The 22734-nt window shown below is 44.6% G+C and overlaps 1 protein-coding gene across 1 annotated transcript in view; it reads right to left on the reverse strand.

The window, feature by feature from the left end:
* The window catches only part of COQ6 (coenzyme Q6, monooxygenase), a 179608-nt gene that overhangs the window by 11790 nt on the left and 145084 nt on the right, over window positions 1–22734 (reverse strand). The window contains exons 10-11 of the mRNA XM_030214499.1: window positions 8518–8633; window positions 6026–6192 (exon numbers count right to left, since the gene is read on the reverse strand). Of these exons, the coding sequence (XP_030070359.1) occupies window positions 6026–6192; window positions 8518–8633 (283 nt within the window). The remainder of the gene's footprint in view (window positions 1–6025; window positions 6193–8517; window positions 8634–22734) is intronic.

The following is a 22734-nucleotide window of genomic DNA, read 5'->3' on the forward strand; positions in this document are numbered from 1 at the left end:
CATACACAGATTCAACAACCACTGATCCCTCTCTCTTTTCTTCTGGGCTCCCCACTTAATCAAGACCCTCCGCACCACCACCTTCAAAGCATCCCACAACACCCCGTCTCCTACCTCACCTGTATCATTAAATCTGCAGAATTCTTGCACGGTCAACTGTATCTCCTCCCTCACTCTCTCATCTTCCAATAGAGATTCATTAAGTTTCCAAAAACTATTCCTCTTCTTGTGTACCAATCCCTTTACTTGTATCCAAACTGGAGCATGGTCTGAAATTTGAATGGGTTCTATCTCCGCCACCTCTACCATCTGCAACTATTACGGTGTACCCACAACCCATCTATCCTGGTGTAAGAACATGCCGAATAGGAGTAAAAAGTGTAGCCCCGTTACACTCCATGTAGCATCCTCCAGCAGTCCACCAATTCCATCTGTCTAAAAGATTTGTGTAGTGCCCTTCTCCCAGGACCCCTCTGATGCCCCCCTCCCCCAGAATGATCTAATCTGGCATCTGGAGCAATATTAAAATCCCCACCTATGATCATCTGCCCTCCTAAAAATCCTTGAATCTCCGGCCATAAATGCCGGTAAAATCCCCGTTGTCCTACATTAGGGGCATAAATATTTACCAATGTAATCTCCTTTCCCTGTATCAATCCCCTAATGGCTACCCATCTCTCTGTTGTGTCCTTAAATTCAGTAGTAATGACCAACCCACATTTCTGCTCAATAAGGATGGCCACTCCTCCCGTCCTCTTCCCCCTCCTCGCCCTGATACACCACCACCTCCCTATAAGATTTGCCTCTTAACAAATGTGTATCCCTCGGTCTCAAGTGTGTCTCTTGCAAGAAGGTCACATCCCACTTTAGCCTATACAATTCTTTCATCACTCTACTTCTTTTCCCTTGATTGCTAAGTCCATTCACATTCCAAGATCCCACCCCCAGTGTCGCTCCTTCCCCCTCCCATAAATCCTTCCCTCATTTTCTTGCCTATGTACCCCCCTTCCCCCTCCCCTCATGCTGATCTTGTTAGAACCGATCAGCTCAATAAAAGGTACTTCCCACTCCCCCTGAGGCCCCCACGCACCGCCAAGCCCCCAGTCTTCCCACATGCATACCCCCATCTATATATAACCATTACTCCACCCATCCTTACCTCCCCCCCTTTTACCACACAATCAGACACCAACTCCCTGCCACCACCAATCCCACCCTCTCCTCACTATATCTAACGACCCATTTGAATCCCCCTCCTCCTGCCCTAATTCTGCCCCCCCACTCTGTATAATTCCCACATAGGATCTTGTCGTCCCAAAACATTACTAATATTCATTATCTTTGCAGTTTCAATATTCACATCTCTGCTCCCGCTCCCTATGATTATCAAGAAGCACTCTTGTCCACTCTTTTCCCTCGTCCTGCCACCACCTGGCAAGCTGAATCCATTCTTGGTTCCACCACAGACTGTGCCGGCTGCTCCCGAGCTGGAACTCCCGCACAGCCCAGCGCTCTTAAAGCTTCCCATGCTTCCTCAGGCGTCTTTACCTTCCTTGATTTTCCCTCCACCGTGAGCCACATTGCAAAGAGAAAAAGCCATCTGTATCTAATCCCCTTAGCTTGCATTAATCCTGTAACTTCCCTCAAAGCTCTGCGTTTTTGCAGCGCAACCCCAGCCAAGTCTTGGTACACATGCCAATCTTATAGTTTTTCCATTGAATCACCTTCTGTTGTCTTGCTTTTGACAGTATCTTTTCTTTAGTAGGTAAATCCAGGAAACACGCAATTATGTCTCTCGGGGCAGAGTCGCATTGCGGTTCCGTACTGCGATGTACTCTCTGAAGACGGATGTCCTGTACACTCCCCTCTTCCGCACTCAAAATATATTGGCACAGTTCTTTAATCACTGCCTCACAGTTATTAAAAATGGCCAGCTCTGGAATTCCTTTAAGCCGCAGATTGTTGCGGCGCGATCTATTTTCCAGATCCTCCACTTGTTCCTTTAACTGCTGAATCTCTATCACTTCCGCCTGCTTCTTTGCCTGTTTGTTTTTCATTTCTGCTTGGACCATTTCCATCTTCTCCTCCACTTCCTCCACACGAGACCCCAGATCTCTGATGTCCACCCGGATCTCTCTAAGGGAGCTGGAATTCGTTGCCGGAGAACGTGGTACGGGCGGTTAGCTTGACGGAGTTTAAAAAGGGGTTAGATAGATTCCTAAAGGACAAGTCCATAGACCGCTATTAAATGGACTTGGAAAAATTCCGCATTTTTAGGTATAACTTGTCTGGAATGTTTTTACGTTTGGAGAGCGTGCCAGGTGCCCTTGACCTGGATTGGCCACTGTCGGTGACAGGATGCTGGGCTAGATGGACCTTTGGTCTTTCCCAGTATGGCACTACTTATGTACTTATGTACTTATGAGCTTTGACTATCTTTCTGGACTCCCTCCATTTCTGACTTCAGTTCCTTGAACCAACCTACTACCTCCGCTTTCGTGATGTCTTCAGTACTGTCTGGGACCTCCTTCTGGGGTTCCTCCTCCGAATCAGATGGGGTCGCCTCCATTTTATCAGCTCTCTGACTTGGTCCCAGCGCCTCCAGCTGCGCCCTTCCCGTCTGTTCCGTTGTATACCGGAATCTTTCCATGTTCCTTTTTGGTGGCATCCTGCAGTGTTCTTATCCTCCTCCTTACTTACTCAACAGTCCAATTATTCTTTGGGGTGCAACCCTCTTATTATTCATCCCACGAATCTGCACCACAAAACTTCCCTCTCCAATAATGACTTCCTGTCCTCGTTTTAATATCTTCCTTCTTCCAGCACTACCCTGAGCTATCCGTAGCAGACATCCATCCCAGCCAAAGACTCGTCGCTGCTACGCTCACTGCCCGGCCTCCCAATCGCACTTATTTCCTGTGGAGCTCTTCACTGGCTGCACTCCCGCTTCCTCTTCCCTTCGATTCCGTCTCTCCCTCCAGAACCTCCTCAGCCGCTTCACTGCCGTTATGATAATCCACTACCCTCCACCACTCTCCATCAAATTAACTCGCTGCAGTCCGCTTCCTGCTTCTGCCCTCTCTATCTCCCACATAGTGGGAAATTCGCCGCAGCCACCCTCAACAGTTCACACCAACCGCTCCAGTCCTCATCCGTCTCTCAGTTCCCGCCCTAGCCGCTGGTGCGATTTTCACTCCATCTGATGGGTTCTGGAGTCCTCAGGTCCGGGGGCCTTGCTCGGGGCTCTGCGGAGCTCACTCCATCGCGGCCATATTAACCCGCGGCTCGGCATTAATTACAATTTATGTGCACAAGTTGCTAGGTGTATTCTCTAAAGTAATGCATGTAAATTCTAATGTGCACTGCCAAAAAGGGATTGTGGTCATGGGCAGACCGTGGACATTCCAAAAATCTATGTGCACGGTTGTAAAATACACCTTCTCTGAGCCGCTGGTATTTACACCAAGTTTTTCTTGGTGTACATGGATGCGCCTAGAGTTAGGCCTAGGAGGAAATATTTTTGGCGCTACTCCTAAGTGACTTACCACCTAGCACTTGCACATGTAAATCCCTAAGGTGCCATTATAGAATGAAGGGTTTTGCTCTCTGTATATTCTGTACATGTAGAGAGGTCTGTATAAGCAACTTTCTCAGCACAAGTGACCAGGTCTGAAAACTTTGGATCTGCAACATTGTAGTAACTATCTTCAGCTGCTTGGAGACATGCATAACACAGATGGGTACCAGCTCGTATCAGTCACACCATGTGTATGTGATGGGAAAGGCCTGAGTTGCTGAGCTCCAGCCAGAGAAACTGCACCTAGGGTTCAGCCTGGTACGACTGGTAGCGCTATAGAAATGATTTATAGTAGTAATAACAAAACCAGAGCGAGAGACAGAGACATACAAGACTTTGCTATTCTGCTAGGCTTCAGAGAGAACTTCACTGAGACTCTGCCAGAAACTTTCTGGACAATATTCAAAGTGATTTTAGTGGGGCAGGAGCCTCCCCTGTCTATTTAAATCATTTACCACCGCCTAATTCCCGTTATACAGCGACACTAAAGCACTGACCAGCCCAAGAAAAAGTGGGCAGGTCAGGGGTGCAGTGACATAGCTACGGGGGCCTGGGCCACCCCCAAATTGGCTTCAGGGTCCCCAACCCCAGCCAGCTAATGCATTTGTCCCGCACAGGTCTTACATTGCCTGGCGCCCTGTCCTATTTTCAGCACCATGCACGCTCGTTTTAATGAAACTGAGCATGCTCGCACATGCTCAGTTTCATTAAAACAAGTGTGCACGGCACTGAAAACAGGACAGGGCGCCAGGCAATGTGAGACCAGTGTGGGACAAACTCTTTAGCTGGCAGGGGTTGGGAACTCCCGCCAACCAAGGTACCTTCCAGCGGCCGTGGGGGGGAGCAGTGGAGGCAGGAGGGCGGCAGCAGGCCAAAATGTGCCCCCCCTTAGGCTTTGGTCCCCCCTCCCGTCGAGGTCTGGCTACGCCCCTGCAGGGGTGATACAGGGACGGAGGGGTAGCGTTAGGAAGCAACCGGAGGTTATGCGGGTGTTGGCCATATTCAGTTCCAGGATCCGCTTAGCTATGTAGACCTGGCACTGAATATTGTCCAGGATTTGCATATTGTATTCTGAGTTTTTTGTGCCCTTTTTTTGCCGCTGACCCCCCAAAAGCCCACTGTCCTCTCTTCCCCCCACCCCCACCCCCAGGCCCGAGAATAACAAACCCCTCCACCCCCTCAACCCTACCACTCCCCTGCAGTCCAGATCGCCCCCCCTCCCTATGCCTACCTTTTCTCCCTGGTGGTCCGGTGGGGGCAGGATCAAAGCCCACTCACTCCTGCCCCTTGTGGTTGCTAAGATAAAATGGCTGCTGTGACCTTTTGCGGCAGTATTGCAGTAAAAGCTGACGACAGAGGTCAAGGCAGTCATTTTATCAGCAGCAGCAAGGGGCAGGAGCAAAGAGGCTGGGGAGAGGAGGATGAAAGGAGGAAGGGGATAGGGGTCAATAAAGGGCAAAAAACCCAAATACAAAGTTATGCGAGTCCCGGCCAATATTCAGCTGGGGCCTGCATAACTCTCTTATGTGGGCCCCAGCTGAATATCGGCTGGGCCTGCATAAGCTTCGGTGGCCAGCCCGCCTGACATTAGCCCCCAGTATTCAGTACCAGTGCTCAGCACTGAATATTGGAGGCTAATCTAGCCAGCGACGGTAAGCATTTTAAAAAAACGCTGCCTGCTGAATATTGGTGGGTTTGTTCTTGTGTTATGCTCTTTCCACAGGTCTCTGTCTATGGGTGCATGACAGACTGTCTTTGTGCTTTTCATCCTTCCCTGCACATTGGAACTTCTAAGGGGCTCAAAAGTCTGTAGCATACTATGGGGGAATAAATCATACTACTACTAATCATTTCTATAGCACTACTAGACATATGCAGCGCTGTACACATTATATGCAGGTATTTCCTCTGTCCCTAGAGGGACCACAATCTACGTTTTTGTACCTGGGGCAATGGAGGTTTAAGTGACTTGCCCAAGATCACAAGGAGTTGCAGTAGGAATCGAACCTAGGGTGCCAGGATCAAAGCCCACTGCACTAACCATTAGGCCACTCCTCCATTCCATCCCAGGACTAGACGTAAGGCTGTTTTTTATCTGTCTGTTGGGGGATATTTTATACAGAGATCTCTGAAAGTGAGTGATACTCTGGATGTTAAGAATTCTTCTATTATAATATAGAATTTTATAATTTTCTTCCTACAAAATATTTATGTTTCTGATTGCTTATTCTATCGTTCTATAATAAAACTGGTATTTTTGTTGAATTTCAAAGTCATCCTTTATTGCCAACAAACCAAAAGAAGAATACAAATTGCAGGGGGAAGTGTGGGGGTACTTTACTTAGGCATATTTAGGTATAGTGACCCCATCTGCCCTATAAACCAGCTTTTTTCCATCATCTTTGAAGGATATCCCCTAGTTCATCAAAGTCACGCTGGAGCTTTTACCTTAACTGGAGAAAATAAGTTTGTTGCCTGCAGGCCTAAAGTTCTCAGCAGCACAAATGGAGCCTCTTTAGTTGAATACAGGCGTTTCAGCAAGTCAATGGCAGCCATCAACATTAGGTTATGTCTCTGTCGTTCTGTCTCATAAGCAAGGAGATGCCTTATAGAGCCTGTATCAAAGAGGATTACAATTAAATGCCAGTTAAGACAATCACCAGATCTTTTGCCTCAAACATTGGTATAAAACTACAGGGATCTTTAAACGCCAAGATGCCCAGCATTTAACACCTGCTGATTTTTAGAGTACGCTAAAAACGCAAGAGCACCTTAGTAAAAGACCCACATGGAGGGGCATAATCGAACGGGGTGCCCAAGTTTTCCTGAGGGCGTCCTCACAGGACGGCCCCCGCGAAGGGGCGGGGAAACCCGTATTATAGAAACAAGATGGGCATCAATCTTTCGTTTAAAAAATACGGTCGGGGACGCCCAAATTTCAACATTTAGGTCGACCTTAGAGATGGTCATCCCTGGTTTTCGGCCATAATGGAAACCGAAGACATCCATCTCAAAGACCAAATCCAAGCCCTTTGGTCGTGGGAGGAGCCAGAATTCGTAGTGCACTGGTCCCCCTGACATGCCAGGACACCAACTGGGTACCCTAGGGGGCACTGCAGTGGACTTCAGAAATTGCTCCCAGGTGCATAGCTCCCTTACCTTGGGTGCTGAGCCCCCCAAAACCCACTCCCCACAACTGTACACCACTATCATAGCCCTTATGGGTGAAGGGGGGCACCTTCATGTGGGTACAGTGGGTTTTGGAGGGCTCACATTTACCACCACAAGTGTAACAGATAGGGGGGGATGGGCCTTGGTCCGCCTGCCTGAAGTGCACTGCACCCACTAAAACTGCTCCAGGGACCTGCATACTGCTGTCATGGAGTTGGGTATGACATCTGAGGCTGGTAAAAAAAAAATTTTTAAAGTTTTTTATTTTAGGGTTGAAGGGGGTTGGTGACCACTCGGGGAGTAAGGGGAGGTTATCCCCGATACCCTCCGGTGGTCATCTGGTCAGTTCTGGCACCTTTTCACGGCTTGGTTGGAAGAAACAATGGACCAAGTAAAGTCAGCCAAGTGCTCGTCAGGGACACCCTTCTTTTTTCCATTATCAGCCGAGGACGCCCATCTCTTAATCACGCTCCAGTCCTGCCTTTGCTATGGTGCCGACATGCATAGGCGCCGACTCCGTGGGTGCTCGAGCACCCCCAATATTTCACCCACCGGAAGTTCGTTCCCTCCCTCCGAGCTCCAGGCCCCCTCCCTCCAAATTTTAAAAGTTATCTATTTTACCCTCGTCAGGATTAGGGCGGCAGCAGATGCAAAAAGCATGCAGGCTCACCTCGGTGCTTAGTTGTTTTCCCTTCTCTCTCTCTCAGCTCTGGTCCCGCCCTTGCGGAAACAGGAAATGAGGGCGGGACCAGAGCTGAGAGAGAATGGAAAACAATTAAGCACCGAGCTGAGCCTGCATGGTTTTTACCGTTGCTGCTGCCCTAACCCCGATGAGGTAAGATAGATGACTTTTCAAATTAGGAGGGAGGGGGCCTGGAACTCGAAGGGAGGGAGTGACGACGACCCTGGAACTGGGAGGGAGGGAGGGAGGAAGGGAGGAGGAAGAGGGGACCCTGGAACTGGGAGGGAGGGAGAACCCTGGAACTGGGAGGGAGGGGCCCTGGAGGGGGGAGGGACCCTGGAACTGGGAGGGAGGGAAAGGACAGAGAGAGGGGAAGGAGGGGGGCCTGGAACTGGGAGGGACTGGAACTGGGAAGGAGGGAGGGGGGCCTGGAATTCAAAGGAAGGAAGGGAGGGGGGACGAGGGGGAGGGGGGAATGTACCACCTGTAAAAAAAAAAAAAAAAAAAAAATTCAGCACCCCCAATCATTTTGAAGAGTTGGCTCCTATGCAGACATGCCCCCTTGAACTGTGGTCATCCCCGCAACGGGAAGCAGTTGAGGACGCCCAAAATCGGCTTTCAATTATGCCGATTTGGGCGACCCTGAGAGAAGGACGCCCATCTACCGATTTTTGTCGGAAGATGGCCGCCCTTCTCTTTCGAAAATAAGCCTGTGACACAACCATTCTGTCACTTGCTATCAGCATAACAAGCAATGGTAACATTCAACCTTTGCAGCTTTCAAATATTCTTATGAATTATGTTTCCCAACTTGCTTGGACTGTCATTTTCTGTAATTTATTCTGTCTCCCTTCATATGTTATTAATACAGAACCATTAAAAATCTACTATTAACTTCAAGGTTGCTTCCTTTGTCTGGCAGTCAGATTTAATTGTTTATACTATCAAACTCAAGATTTCACATTCTGAATACACAATAAGGGGATAAAATGAATGATTTGTTACTCGCCTGCCCCATTCACACCATCCTCTGCTTCTATCACCCCAAAATTCCAAACCACAAAATGAAAAGTGAATATAGCATTACCCAGATCTTTCCCAATGAAGGCCACTTGACTAAGGCAATGGGAAAGAGTGGCAACATCTCCAAACCCCATGTTAACGCCTTGCCCAGCTAACGGATGCACCCGGTGAGCTGCATCCCTGTGAAAAGGGAGAGAAAATGTCACATATTGAAAAATATTTTTATTTTAATTTAGTAATTTCTTTTCTGTTTATCCATCATAAGTTCAAAGATGATTACAGTAACAAAGTGAAGTTACTCACCAGCAACAGGTGTTCTCTGAGGACAGGAGGACATGCATTCTCACATTTGGGTGATGTCATCCGACAGAGCCCAGTGCGGACGCTACCCAGACATCCATAGCTTAAGAAGTCTTTGGCAGTGTCCTACTGCGCATGCTCGAGTGCCTTCCCGCTCAATGTGAGAGCACAGGACCAGAAGTACAATATCAAGCAAAAGGAATACAACTCCATGGGAGGAGGGAGGGATGTGAGAATACATGTTCTGTTGTCCTCGAAGAACACCTGCTACAGGGGACTAACTTTGCTTCCTCCAAAGACAAACAGGACACTGTTTCTCATATTTGGGAATCCTTAGCTACCAGGCTCACTGGAACAACCATCCAAGCACAATAGGAACTTGTAACAGCAAGGCCAACGAAAAACCAATCAACCTTAACATATATACAGTCTTATTGTGAAGGTGCAGCCTAGAACAGAATAAAAATGGGCCTAGGAGGGTGGAATTGGATTCTAGACACTAAATAAATTTTGCACTAATCAGTTGTGAATGTATGGACTAAAAACCATGTTGCAGCTTTGAAAATCTCTTCAATGGAGTGGGGTTCTTTCCTGCCCCAAAGAGGCCATCACTAGACCACTAGGGAATGTTACGATACGTTCAGTGAAGGGACCCTTACTCAGGGCAGGAGGGGAGGTGGATGGGTGGAGACAAGGGGCTGTAAAAAAGGCGGATGGAGTATGAGTGGAGGGGGGCTGGAAAAAAGACTGGTGAGGGGGACATACATGGTGGAAGGGAAATGGGGAAATATAGCACATGGATAGAAGGGGATGGAGAAGAGAGGAAGATATGCTGCTCATGAATGGGAGGGAAAGAAAATGGGGACATGCTGCTCATTGATGTTTACTTTTTTTGGAAATGTAATTCTTTTCTAATTTTATATTTAGCGGTGTAAGGAAGAAAACACATTTCTGTTACAATTCTGGAGACTGCACCTATGGAAAGATATAAACAGGATGGAGTAAATTCCACAGGGCAGCTACAAAATTAGTAAGCGATCTCTGTCATAAAACATACAGGGACAGGCTTACTAACCCCAACATGTATACGCTGGAAGAGAGACAATAGAGAAGTTTAAATACCTCAGTGGTGTCAATATACAGGAGGTGAGCCTTTTTCAAATGAAGGAAAACTCTGGAATGAGGGGGCATACGATGAAGTTAAGAGAAAATAGGTTTAGGAGGTATCTAAGAAAATACTCTTTCTTTTGTGATCTGGATGAAGTTTGACCAAGTTCGGTCTGCTGGGTATTCTCCTGAGTATGGGTCTAGTTCATCAAGGAAGGTATCCAGGTTATTGTGCTCCTGAGTCATGGTTTTGCGTAGGTTGATAATTTTTTCTTTGAAGTAATTGGCAAGTTCATCTGCTGGTGGAATGCCTGTGTTTGATGTGGTCACTGGTTTGGTGTCTAGTAGTCTATCCAGTAGCTTGTATAGTTTTTTCATGTCTTTGTAGTTTGTTCCTAATTGTGCTTTGTAGTGATTCCGTTTGGATTTGTTTATCTCGTGTTTGTATTTTCTTTGTGATTCTTTCCATGTGTTTAGATTTTGTGCATTTTTGTTTTTCCTCCATGCTCGTTCGAGTTGTCTGGCTATTGTTTTTAGTTTTTTCACCTCATCGTTGAACCGTGGGGTTTTGTCTTGTTTGTGTGAAGTTTTTGTTCGTATGGGGGCTATTTCATTTAGTACGGAGATGCAGCTCTTTTCCCATTCCGCGAGGTAGTTTATGTAACCAAATGGAGCTGACCAACTGTCGTAAATCGATTGCCAGAATGTTTTTGTGTCCATGTGGCCTCTTGTATTGTATGATGTTTTTTCATCTGCTTGGTGATGCCCTTTCTTCAGTCATTTTAGGGTCAGATTTAGTTTGAAGTGGTCGGACCAAGGTGTTTCCGACCATTTATGGTCTATTATTGTGAGGGTTCGGTCTGATGAGAATTTTTGTGCGAGTAGGTCAAGTGTGTGGCCTTTTGAGTGGGTAACATTTGGGTGTGGCCATTCAAAGTCCCAAAGTTGGAAGAATTCCTTATATTCTCGGACACCAGTTGAGTTTGTGTCTTCTAAGTGAAGCCTAATATCTCCTATGACCAGTACGTTTGAATCAGATTTACATGTGGCTGATATGAAATCCATGAAATTTGTTTGGGCTTTGCTCCAGTTGCCTGATGGTCTGTAGAATATGACACAGTTCAGATGGTCAGCTAAGATTTTGTGGTGTAACCTGATTGAGGCAATTTCTAGTTGAGGTGTTATTGATTCGGCTGTGGCTTCTGTGGTGAAGTGAGATCTGTAGATTAGAGCGGTGCTTCCTCATCTTTTTCCCCTTTCTGGTCCAGTGTGTGATTTTGTATCCTGGAGGACATAGGTCCAGTATTATGGGATCTTTTTGGTCGTGGATCCATGTTTCATTGATGAATAGTAAGTCAAGGGACCAATGTGTTAGTGTTTCTGTTTTGTTTACTGCAGATCTAGCGTTAATATAACCCACTTTAATTGTATGGTATGGCTCTTCTGTGTTTGAGAATGTGGTGATCTTTATTAGTTGTCGTTTATTGGTTTGGATTTGTTTGAACCCTTTTTTGCAGTTTGTACAGTTTGTTCGTAGGATGATGATTTTCCTTTGTGTGTAACCCTAGTCCCTCTTCCTCCTTCCCAGCATCATTTGCTCTTCCCACCCCACTCCTTGTCTCAATATTCCGTCTTCTCCCTCTCTTCGACTGGCTCGCAAGGCCTTCCCTCTGCTGGTCCCACCACCTATGATTCTTCTTCCTGTTTCTGGTGGAGCAGGATCAGCAGAGGAAAAGCCTCACAGACTGGCCAGAGGTATCCTGTTTTCAGCACTGCTGTTGTTCACACCGGGGGAGGGGGGGGGGAGAGAGAGGAGGAGAGAAGAGTGAGAAGGAAAAATTAATTCTTCCCTGATAATTTTCTTTCCTTTGGTCCCAAAGGATGCACCTATGCATTAGAATTCAGCCAGGATTCAACAGCTAAGCAGAGGAAAGAGAGACAAAATCTCCAGCCTCTAAAGAATCTAAAGAACAATTTATAGAGGTCAAAACATGTGCCCCAGAAACAAGGACCAGTATAACTATGTACAAACAATTACACTGAAGAGAGAATAATGGTGTGTTCTGGACTTATCCTTTGTGACTAAAGGAAAGAAAATGATCAGGTAAGAACTAATTTTTCCTTCCATTACGTCACCAAATGATCAGTCCAAACTGATGGGATATAGAAAAGCAATCTTCAAGGAGGGAATGTGATACCCCTGCAGAAAGGACTTTCACTCTAAAAGAGGCATCTGATCTGGACACCATATCTAAGCAATAATGCTTGGTTCGGAATGAAATGAAGACCATGTAACAATCTACAAATTTCCTCCAATGAGATAGCATGAGATTCCACCAAAGAAGTAGACAAAGATCTCGTTGAATGAGCTTTAAGGTCTAATGAAGAAGCTTTGCCTGACAGCAAGTAAGCTGAATAAATAGCTTCTTTTAACCATTTAGCTACTGTAGCTTTCGATGCAGACATACCTTTATATGGGCCTGAAAAGAGAACAAAAAGATGATCAGAGCATCTCAAATCACTGGTAGATACAAGATAACACATGGAGTACTCTCAACACCCAAAAGATGAAGCGAAGACTAATCTGCAATATAATCATCCCCAGTAAAGGAAGGCGGAAAAACTGTCTGGTTTAGAGGTAACAACTTTGAGCAAACAAGAAGCAACTGTGCAAACAAACCCTGGCCTCCGAAAAACGGAGAAAGGGATCCCTACAAGAGAGGGCTTGAAGTTCATAAACCCATCTTGCAGAAGAATAGTAACCAGAAAAACTGATTTTAATGTCAGATCTTTGATAGTGGCCTTCTTAAAGAGGTTCAAACTGGGCTTTCTGAAGAGCCTTAAGAACAAGAGCAAGATTCCAAAGAGGACATAAATGATTGACTCCCTTAAAAAACGGACTATATCCAGATGTGCTCCAATTGAAAATTTCTGAATACAGCCTTTATAAAAAGCAAAGACTGCAACTTGAACCTTGAGGGAATTAAAAGAGAGTCCTTTTTTGAAGCCTTCTTGAATGAATGCTAAAATGTGAGGCAAAGAAGCTTCTTAAAGGGGAAATACCCCTATCTTTAGAACAACTTTCAAAAGATCTCCATACTCTAGCATAAGAAGCGGAAGTTGACCACTTGCAAGCTTGAAGTAAAGTGGTAATGATTTATTCAAACTATCCTTCCTTTGCCTCACCCTCTCAATAGCTAGGCCGTAAGACCAAAGTGGGAGAGATCCTCCATGAGCATGGAACCTTGATGCAACAGTCCTCTTGTTGAGGAAGATGCAGAGGAGGAGCACACTGGTCCATATACCAAGTCTGGGCCAGTCCGGTGCTACTACATTTATCAGGCTCTGATGAAGAGCAATGAGGTATAGCGTCCTGTCGTGGACCATGGGGGAAATACATAGAGAATCCTCGTCATCAGCCAAGTCTGTACTAGAGCATCTATGCCAATGGAGCCTGTCTCCTTCCAAAGACTGAAGAAGCTGTGTAATTGAGTGTTCTGTTTGGATGACGTGCGATCCAGAATTGGAACACTCCAGTGAGACGTTATGAGGTGGAAAGATGTCTCAGAGTTGTCACTCCTCTGGATCCAGAAAGATCCTGCTGAGGTAATCCACCCGAATACTCAGGGTGCCCACTATATGGGCTGATGAAATTAGAGGAATGTTCTTCTCTACCCACTGAAAGAGTAGGAGAGCTCTCTGGCTAGAGAAATGCTGTTGATTCTTCCCAGCCTGTTGATATAAGAAACTGTCATCATGTTGTCTGAGAAAACTCAAACTGGCTTCCCTCTCAGAAGAGGGGCAAAGGCTAGAAGAGCCTTTCTGACTGCTCTGAGCTCCAATTTGTTTCTGGACCAAGAAGCTTCCACATCCGACTAGCGATCTTGTGCAGTATGCTGAACAGAATGAGCCCCCCCCAACCAAACAGGCTGGCATCTGAACTGAGGACACACCAATTCAGAGTATGCAATGAAAGCCCTGCTTGAATGTTCAGATGATGTAACCACCGGTTTAACTCACTCTGGCCTGGTGCATCAAAGGTACCAACTCCTAGCATGCTTCCGAGACTGGGGACAGTGGCTCAACAGCGAAGACTAAAGAGGACGTACGTGGCATCTGGTCCATGAGATTACATCCAGAGTGGCCACCAGGGACCCTAAAACTTGAACATAATCCCATACTGTGGGGCAGGGAAGAGATAAAATAGTGGTAATCTGATTCTGAAGCTTCAACTGATGAGCCATGGGAAGAAAGACCTTCCCCATCTTCATATCGAAGTGGACCCCCAGATACTCAAGAGATTGAGATGGGGTCAAATGACTCTTGCTGTTTACCACCTATCTTACAGAAGACAGTATTCTGAAGACTCTTGAAAGGAAGGTGCTCAAATGAGCCAATCGTCCAGCTAAGGGTACACTTGAATACCTTGCTTGCAAAGAAAGACCACCACCACTATCATTACTTTGGAGAAAATGCGTGGGGCAGTTGCTAGTCCAAATAGCATTACCGTGAATTGAAAATGACTCCCTAGGATAGCAAAGCAAAGATATCTCCTGTGAAAATAAGCCTCCTTGAAATCTAAAGGAGGTAAGAAATTATCCTGGCTGGTCTGAGACTATGACCGATCTGAGGGTCTCCATTCTGGATTTTGAGGGACTTGATGACACCCTTGAGGTTCAAGGAACCTCATTTCTTTGGTATAATGAAATAAATTGGAGTACCTGCCTGTTCCTCTCTCTGCCGGAGGAAATGGCTGAATTGCACCCAGGAGTAACAAAGATTGCAAAGCCTGTTGTACTCATTGACACTTGCTGCAAGAGGACTTTAAGAAAACATCTGCGACTGGACAGCAGAATTCTAGTTTGTAACCCTGAGAATGACATCCAAGACCCATTGGTCTGTAGTTATGGTGATCCACTCCTTGTACAAAAAGGAAAGACGCCCTCCTATAACTAAAGACAAAAAGTGAACCCGGTCCCTGTCATTACGAGGGATGAGCAGAGGTAGAGGGTCTCAAAGAGGTTGGCAAAGCTTTTTTACCTCCTCAAAAGGAAGACCGACTCTCTTGGAAACGTGATTTTTGAGCAGAAGAGCCAGATTTTTACAGTCCATAATGCCTGGCTTCCTTGAAATGGGTTTTAGCCGTTCAGGACTGAGGTTTAGGTTTGCCTTCAGGAGGCGCTGAACTTCAGTGTCTCCTAAATCCTTAGCAATCTTTTCTAGGTCAGAATCAATGAGTTGATACTTCTGGCTATTTAGAAGATATAAGTTTTGAACTGTTTTTGAATATTTTTTTTGTTTTATTATGTATGTTGATTTGTAATCTGCCTAGTTGTAGGTGGAATAGAAATGTTTAAATAAATATATAAAATTTTGTACCTGAAAGGCAATTTAGCCAGATGAAACGTGGACGCTACAACAGCTGCCCAATGTCTCAATCAAAGCCATCTTTTTGCAGACGCCATTAGGGACAGACTCAAAATATCATACAAAGCATCTGCAAGTTAAGACTGCTGCTTCCAAAGAAAGCAAAAAGTCAGGTGGAGAATCTAAGGCAGACAATTGCTGAATCCAAGATAAAGAAGCTCTAGCAACAAAAGAGGCACAAACTGCTGCTTGGGAACTTAAAGCTGCTATTTGAAAAGGCAGTTTTAAAGAGGACTCCAGTCTGTAGTCATGCATATCCTTAAGGGTACTACCACCCTCTACTGGGATAGTTGTCCTTTTAGTGATGGCTGTAATTAGGGTATCCATTTTCGGCAAAACAAACTGCTCTAAGTCAGTTGATAGAAGGGGGTAAAGTTTAGACATAGTCCTTGCCACTTTTAGACTAGAGTCAGGAGTGTCCCACTGAGCCACAATGAGTTTCCTCATAGACTCATCAATATGAAAAGACTTAGAGGATCTTTTTGTACCAGACATTATAGAAGGAGTTGAGGACGCTGCGTGAGCAGGAGAGGTAATATTTAAAACTTCCATAGTTTTGGTTATTAATAAGGGGAGTTCTTCCTTAAGAAATAACCTAGCTGCAGTGGGATCATCCCCCCCCTCCGTACCAGGCATATCTGGTTCAGGAAAATCAGTACAAAATGAATGCTCAGAAGTTACTGATGATCCTGCCTCAGAATCTTGAGGAGATGAAGGAGAAAGCTCTTCCAACTCCTTCAAGTACAGACAATTTCCTCTTTTTTGAAATATTCTCTTTAGAAAGAGGCTGGGAAGCAGAAGTGAAAGAAACAGGCTGTTTGTTCTTTAACAGGAAAGGGGGGGGAGAGGAAATTCCATACTGTGAGGGCAAGGTGCAAGGAGCCAATGCTGGAAAGCATGCAAGCTAGAGACCGGAATGTTAAATTATCTGTTAGAAGTCATTATGAGCTACCTGATTTTAGGAAAGCTCTTCAAGCTAATTTAGTAGATGATTGTTCAGAGATAGATATAACTGCCTTGATAGTTGGAATAAGAGTCTGTTTCTTTGGATGAAATAGTTCTAATTCATGTGTGTGAAATTTCTCATTCAAACTATGTACCTTGGTATACAGATCAGTTAAAAATTAAAAAATGTAAGCTTAAACAGGCAGAGAGCGCCTGGAGGATGTGTCTTTGCCAGCCAAATTTGGAAGATTATAATTTTCAACTGCAGTCTTATTATACTGTCAGAATGGAAACTTAGAAATCATTTCTATAAAAGAATAGAGGAAGCTCCATCTTCAGCAAAACAGATTTTTCCTATTGTAAGGAAACTTACATCAGTAAATATGCAAAAACAGATAATTCTTTCACAAGATTTTACTAGTGGTTTTTGTTTAAAAGTTCAGAAGATAGTTTCTCAATTTGAGAGTAATCCTTTTCCAGTAGAAATATATAAATCTGTGAATGAATCACATTTTTGGTCCGAGTTTTCAGCTATTTCAGAATCTCATTGAGAAAAAATTCTGATGAATGTTAATAATTCTTTTTGCAGACTGGATAGTGTTCATCCATCTGTAGTGAAAACTTTGAAAGTTCATTTTTGTCTTTTTACACTCATATAATTAATGCATCCTTAAAATGAGGGAGTTCTGTCTTCTGATTTGAAAGTAACAGCAGTTAAACCTGATTAAAGACTCCAAACTAGATCTTACAATCATTGACAATCACCATCTCCTCTCCTCACTGCCCTTTTTTGCAAAAGTAATTAAGTGAGTTTTGTTTGAGCAATTAGATGATTATGTTCAAGAACAGGGAATTTTGGATTAACATCAATTTGTTTTTAGAAAAGATCATTGTTAATCTTTTTATTGGATGGTGTCAAGACCAGTTTTGATAGACAACGTTCCCGTCGATTACCTTAGATATTTCTGCAGCTTTTTTACACCATTAATCACAATATCTTACTGAACCGGTTACAATCAATAGGATCGATCCGTACTGTATTATATTGGTTCCGTTCTTTATCAGGTAGGCGGTACTGCGTATTTAATGAATTTGAGAAATCTAAGTCTGTTGCATGTTCAACTGGAGTCCTTCAGGGCTCCTGTCTGTCTGCGGTGCCTTTCAATCTTTTTCTTATACCATTATGCATATTACTGAAATGTCTTGGAGTACAATATAAGTTGTATGACAATGACATCCAATTTTTATTGCCAGTTGAAAATTCTTTTCAAGATACTTTAGCAAAATTACAATTGTGTCTTATGAAAAATCAAAGGATGGAAGGTAATTGTTTAACATGAAACATTGCAAAAACTCACATTTTTCTTTTGTTAGGTTTTACAGATGTTGACTGTCCCACTGGATTTATGAATTAACTCAGTCAAAATCCCAGTACTAAAATCAGAAATTTGGGATTTCAGCTCGATACTACATTGTCAATGAAGAAACAAGTTCAGAGTATGATTTCAAAGGTCATTTATAAACAAAATAGTTAGACATATTAGACCTGTTGTTACAGATGACAATTTTCAGAAGGGTGTTCAATCAGTAGTCTGTACTCGGATGGACTACTTCAACAGCCTTTTCATAGGCATTGCGAGTAGTTCACTGAGGGCTTTACAAATTGCTCAGAACTTCCTATGAAGTTCCAGCTGCTTGAAGTTCCATCATTTCAGCAGGTTCATTTGGAAGAGTATAGATCTTCTAATTTTTATGTTAAGGGCCCTAAGTTGTACAATGCTCTACTTGTTGAGCTTCACTCTGTGCAGACTATTGCTCAATTTAAGGAAGAACTAAAAACCCATGTTTGTTCAAGCATATGGGTTGTTAGATTAATGATCTTGACTAAGGATCCTCAGGAGCTTAGTCAAGATCGGGAGGCGGGGCTGGTTGTTGGGAGGCGGGGATAGTGCTGGGCAGACTTATACAGTCTGTGCCAGAGCCGGTGGTGGGAAGCGGGACTGGTGGTTGGGAGGCGGGGATAGTGCTGGACAGACTTGTACAGTCTGTGCCAGAGCCGGTGGTTGGGAGGCAGGGCTGGTGGTGGGGAGTTGAGGATAGTGCTGGGCAGACTTATACGGTCTGTGCCTGTGCCAGAGCCGGTGGTTGGGAGGTGGGGCTGGTGGTTGGGAGGCGGGGATAGTGCGGGGCAGACTTATACGGTCTGTGCCCTGAAGAGCACAGGTACAAATCAAAGTAGGGTATACACAAAAAGCAGCAAATATGAGTTATCTTGTTGGGCAGACTGGATGGACCGTGCAGGTCTTTTTCTGCCGTCATCTACTATGTTACTATGATACTACTTTGTTGTTTGGTAGTGAATGACTGTATTAATGTTGAGTGATTTATGTTGTTCAATGTGTACTGTTATATTTTACTTTGCATATACCTTTATTCCCCACTTAGAATATTTCAGATACAGCAGGTTAGAAATAAGTTTTATTATTATTATTGTTGTTGTTATTAAGGGGCCTAATGTGTGTAACTTGGCATGCCTACAGTTATTAACAAAATAAAGGGTGTAGCTACCTTTTTTATTATTATGCTATCAATGTGGGCTACTATTAAGATGTATTATTTTACTACTAACTCATGTTATTTTATCACAAGTCCCATTTTATTCAATGAGACCTGGTTAACTAATAACAGAGGTTAACAGTAAAATAACATGTGTTAACGATAACCCACATTGATAACTATGCTTCTAAGACAGAGTAAGTTACAAATTTGGCAAAACCACTAGAAACCTAAACCAGTAATTCCCCCTTCTTTTAAACTAGACAACAGATCATAATCTGCAGATAAATGTCACAGATAGATCTATCTGCATAACAACTGCCTATCCTCCTTTATCTACAATCAAACACAGTTCCAAAAACAAAGCTGCAAGCAGGGCTTCTGTAGTATATGTCAGCAAGAAAAGCCTGTTTGTGATGGCTCAAACTAATCACGTGCTATCCCATACCCTCTGGTGGATTCTTTTAGGTACTTAGGTGTTATCACTGATTCCTGTCTTACTTTTGTGAAACAGATTTCTTCTGTTCTTAGAACGGGTTTTTTTGCACTAAGGGGCTGGTGGAGCCCGGCGGCAGTTCCCACCCCTTGCGTCTATTTCTGGTGCTACAGTAATTTTTTTTATTTTTGTAGTGCAGGAACTTAACCGGCGGTAATTGGGTTAGCGCTGGGTTAGCGTAGGAGCCCTTGCCGCCATCTCAATGGGTGGCGGTAAGGGCTTCCCACCGAAATGACCGTACGGTAAATGGTTCACTTACAGCACAGCCATTTCTTTTCCCCAAAAATGGCCAGCCTTTTACTTGCTGTGGTAAAAATGGGCCTCAGCATGCGTCAAAACACGTCCTGACGCTAGTGCAGGCCTCCTTTTACGGCAGCTTAGTAAAAGCACCTCTAAGACAATTATATTCAGTTCATTCATTTCATACACTATATCATGCTTATGCAACGTAATATATGCTGATTTACCACAATCTACTTTAAAGAGGCTTCACTCTTTATAAAATACAGCTGCTCATTTTCTTTGCTAAAACCAAGTGTGGAGATCATGCCACACCTCTCTTTTTACATTTATATTGGTTGCCTATTCAGTTCAAAATTAATTTTAAGGTTTTGTTGTTGACCTTCCAAGCATTACCGATGGATTCTCCAGATTATTTGTCTAACCTTGTCATACCCTATACTCCTATGCGGATCTTGTGGTCATTGAATGACCACCATTTGGTTCTTCCTTCACCCTCGCAAGCACATTTGGGAATAGACAAGATCAAGTTCTTTCTTTCTTTTTTAGCACCTTCTGTCTAGAATTCTTTGCCTCTGGGACTTTGTGCAGAATTGCCTTTTTGTGCAGAATTGTTTTTGATTTGTTGTGCGTTTTGGTTTATTTTATGCTGGTTTTATTCTTTTGAATGGTTTGTTTTATATGTCCTAATTGAATTGGAGTTCTTTTCCTTTTTGATGATTTTATATTGTACATTGCCTGGGCTTGGTATGTTCAAAATTTGGTGATTAATCAAGTGTTTATAAAAAAACAAACATATCTAGATAGCACGCTACCTCAGAAGCTACTATTGCTTTCAACAATAATGCTAGAAAGGGAAGGCTAGCAATTCTCTCTGCACATGTACAGCTCAAACCAAAGAGCAGAGGCAGCCAGAAACACAGTATGAAGCAGCAACCAGATTCATTAGTACACTGGACACAGTTATGGTTTAATGAAGGTCCCTGCGTGATGGGTCCAGCATTCTAAAATAAACCAGTATACAGTCATGTACATACACATTGCTGACAAATAATAATGAATAAACACATGAACAATAAAAACATTTTAGTTTTTATTGTTCTTAATATTTTTATTTAGTTAGGGATAAGTGCTTTTACTGTCTCCCCTAATGTGCATTAATATGTAAACTTTTTATAAGGTTTTAATCTGTGGGCTCCTATTAAGTCACAGTAAAGCGAAGTTACTTACCTGTAGCAGGTATTCTCCGAGAACAGCAGGCTGATTGTTCTCACTGATAGTTGACGTCCAACGGCAGCCTCAGAATCGGAGATCTTCCTAGGAACAAAGTTTGCCAGCCCTCGTGCGCACATGTGCGCACCGCGCATGTGCGACTGTCTTCCCGCCCGTAGTGCGAGCGTGCTCCTCAGTCAAGTAGAAAGCAAAGACACAACTCCAAAGGGGAGGTGGGCGGGTTTGTGAGAACAATCAGCCTGCTGTCCTCGGAGAATACTTCGTTTTCTCCGAGGACAAGCAGGCTGCTTGTTCTCACTGATGGGGTATCCCTCGCCCCCAGGTTCACTCAAAACAGCAACCATTGGTCAATTGGGCCTCGCAACGGCGAGGACATATCTGAGATTGACCTAAACAAAACCAGCTGAGAGTGCAGCCTGGAACAGAATAAAAATGGGCCTACGGGGGCGGAGTTGGATTCTAAACCTCAAACAGATTCTGCAGCACCGACTTCCTGAACCGACTGTTGCGTCGGGTATCCTGCTGTAGGCAGTAATAAGATGTGAATGTGTGGACAGATGACCACGTCACAGCCTTGCAAATCTCTTCAATAGTGGCTGACTTCAAGTGGGCCACTGACGCCGCCATGGCTCTAACACTATGAGCCTTGACATGACCCTCAAGAGTCAGCCCAGCTTGGGCGTAAGTGAAGGAAATGCAATCTGCTAGCCAATTGGAGATGGTGCGTTTCCCAACAGACACTCCCCTTCTGTTGGGATCAAAAGAAACAAACATTTGGGCGGACTGTCTGAATGGGCTTGTCCGCTCCAGATAGAAGGCCAATGCTCGCTTGCAGTCCAATGTATGCAACTGACGTTCAGCAGGGCGGGTATGAGGGCGGGGAAAGAATGTTGGCAAGACAATTGACTGGTTCAGATGGAACTCCGACACCACCTTGGGCAAGAACTTAGGGGGAGTGCAGAGGACTACTTGGTTATGATGAAATTTAGTATATGGAGCATGGGCTACCAAGGCTTGGTGCTCACTGACTCTACGAGCTGAAGTAACAGACACCAAGAAAATGACCTTCCAGGTCAAGTACTTCAGATGGCAGGAATTCAGTGGCTCAAAAGGAGGTTTCATCAGCTGGGTGAGAACGACACTGAGATCCCATGACACTGGTGGAGGTTTGACAGGGGGTTTGACAAAAGCAAACCTCTCATGAAGCGAACAACTAAAGGCTGTCCAGAGATAAGCTTACCTTCCACACGGTAATGAAAAGCACTAATTGCACTAAGATGAACTCATACGGAGTTGGTTTTAAGACCAGACTCAGATAAGTGCAGAAGGTATTCAAGCAGGGTCTGTGTAGGACAAGAGCGAGGGTCTAGGGCCTTGCTGTCACACCAGACGACAAACCTCCTCCATTTAAAAGAGTAACTCTTTTTAGTGGAATCTTTCCTGGAAGCAAGCAGGACTCGGGAGACACCCTCGGAGAGACCCAAGGAGGCAAAGTCTACGCTCTCAACATCCAGGCCGTGAGAGCCAGAGACTGGAGGTTGGGGTGCAGAAGCGCCCCCTCGTATTGAGTTATGAGGGTTGGAAAACACTCCAATCTCCACGATTCTTCGGAGGACAATTCCAGAAGAAGAGGGAACCAGATCTGGTGCGGCCAGAAGGGCGCAATCAGAATCATGGTCCCGCGATCCTGCTTGAGTTTCAGCAAAGTCTTCCCCACCAAAGGTATGGGAGGATACGCATACAGGAGACCCTTCCCCCAATAAAGGAAGCATCCGATGCTAGCCTGTCATAGGCCTGAAGTCTGGAACAGAACTGAGGGACCTTGTGATTGGTCTGAGCAGCAAAGAGATCGACCAAGGGGGTGCCCCACGCTTGAAAGATCTGACGTACCACCCTCGAGTCAAGAGACCACTCGTGAGGTTGCATTATCCTGCTCAGCCTGTCGGCCAGACTGTTGTTTACGCCTGCCAGATACGT

Source organism: Microcaecilia unicolor, chromosome 9 (assembly GCF_901765095.1).
Source record: "Microcaecilia unicolor chromosome 9, aMicUni1.1, whole genome shotgun sequence".
Classification (NCBI taxonomy): Eukaryota; Metazoa; Chordata; class Amphibia; order Gymnophiona; family Siphonopidae; genus Microcaecilia; species Microcaecilia unicolor.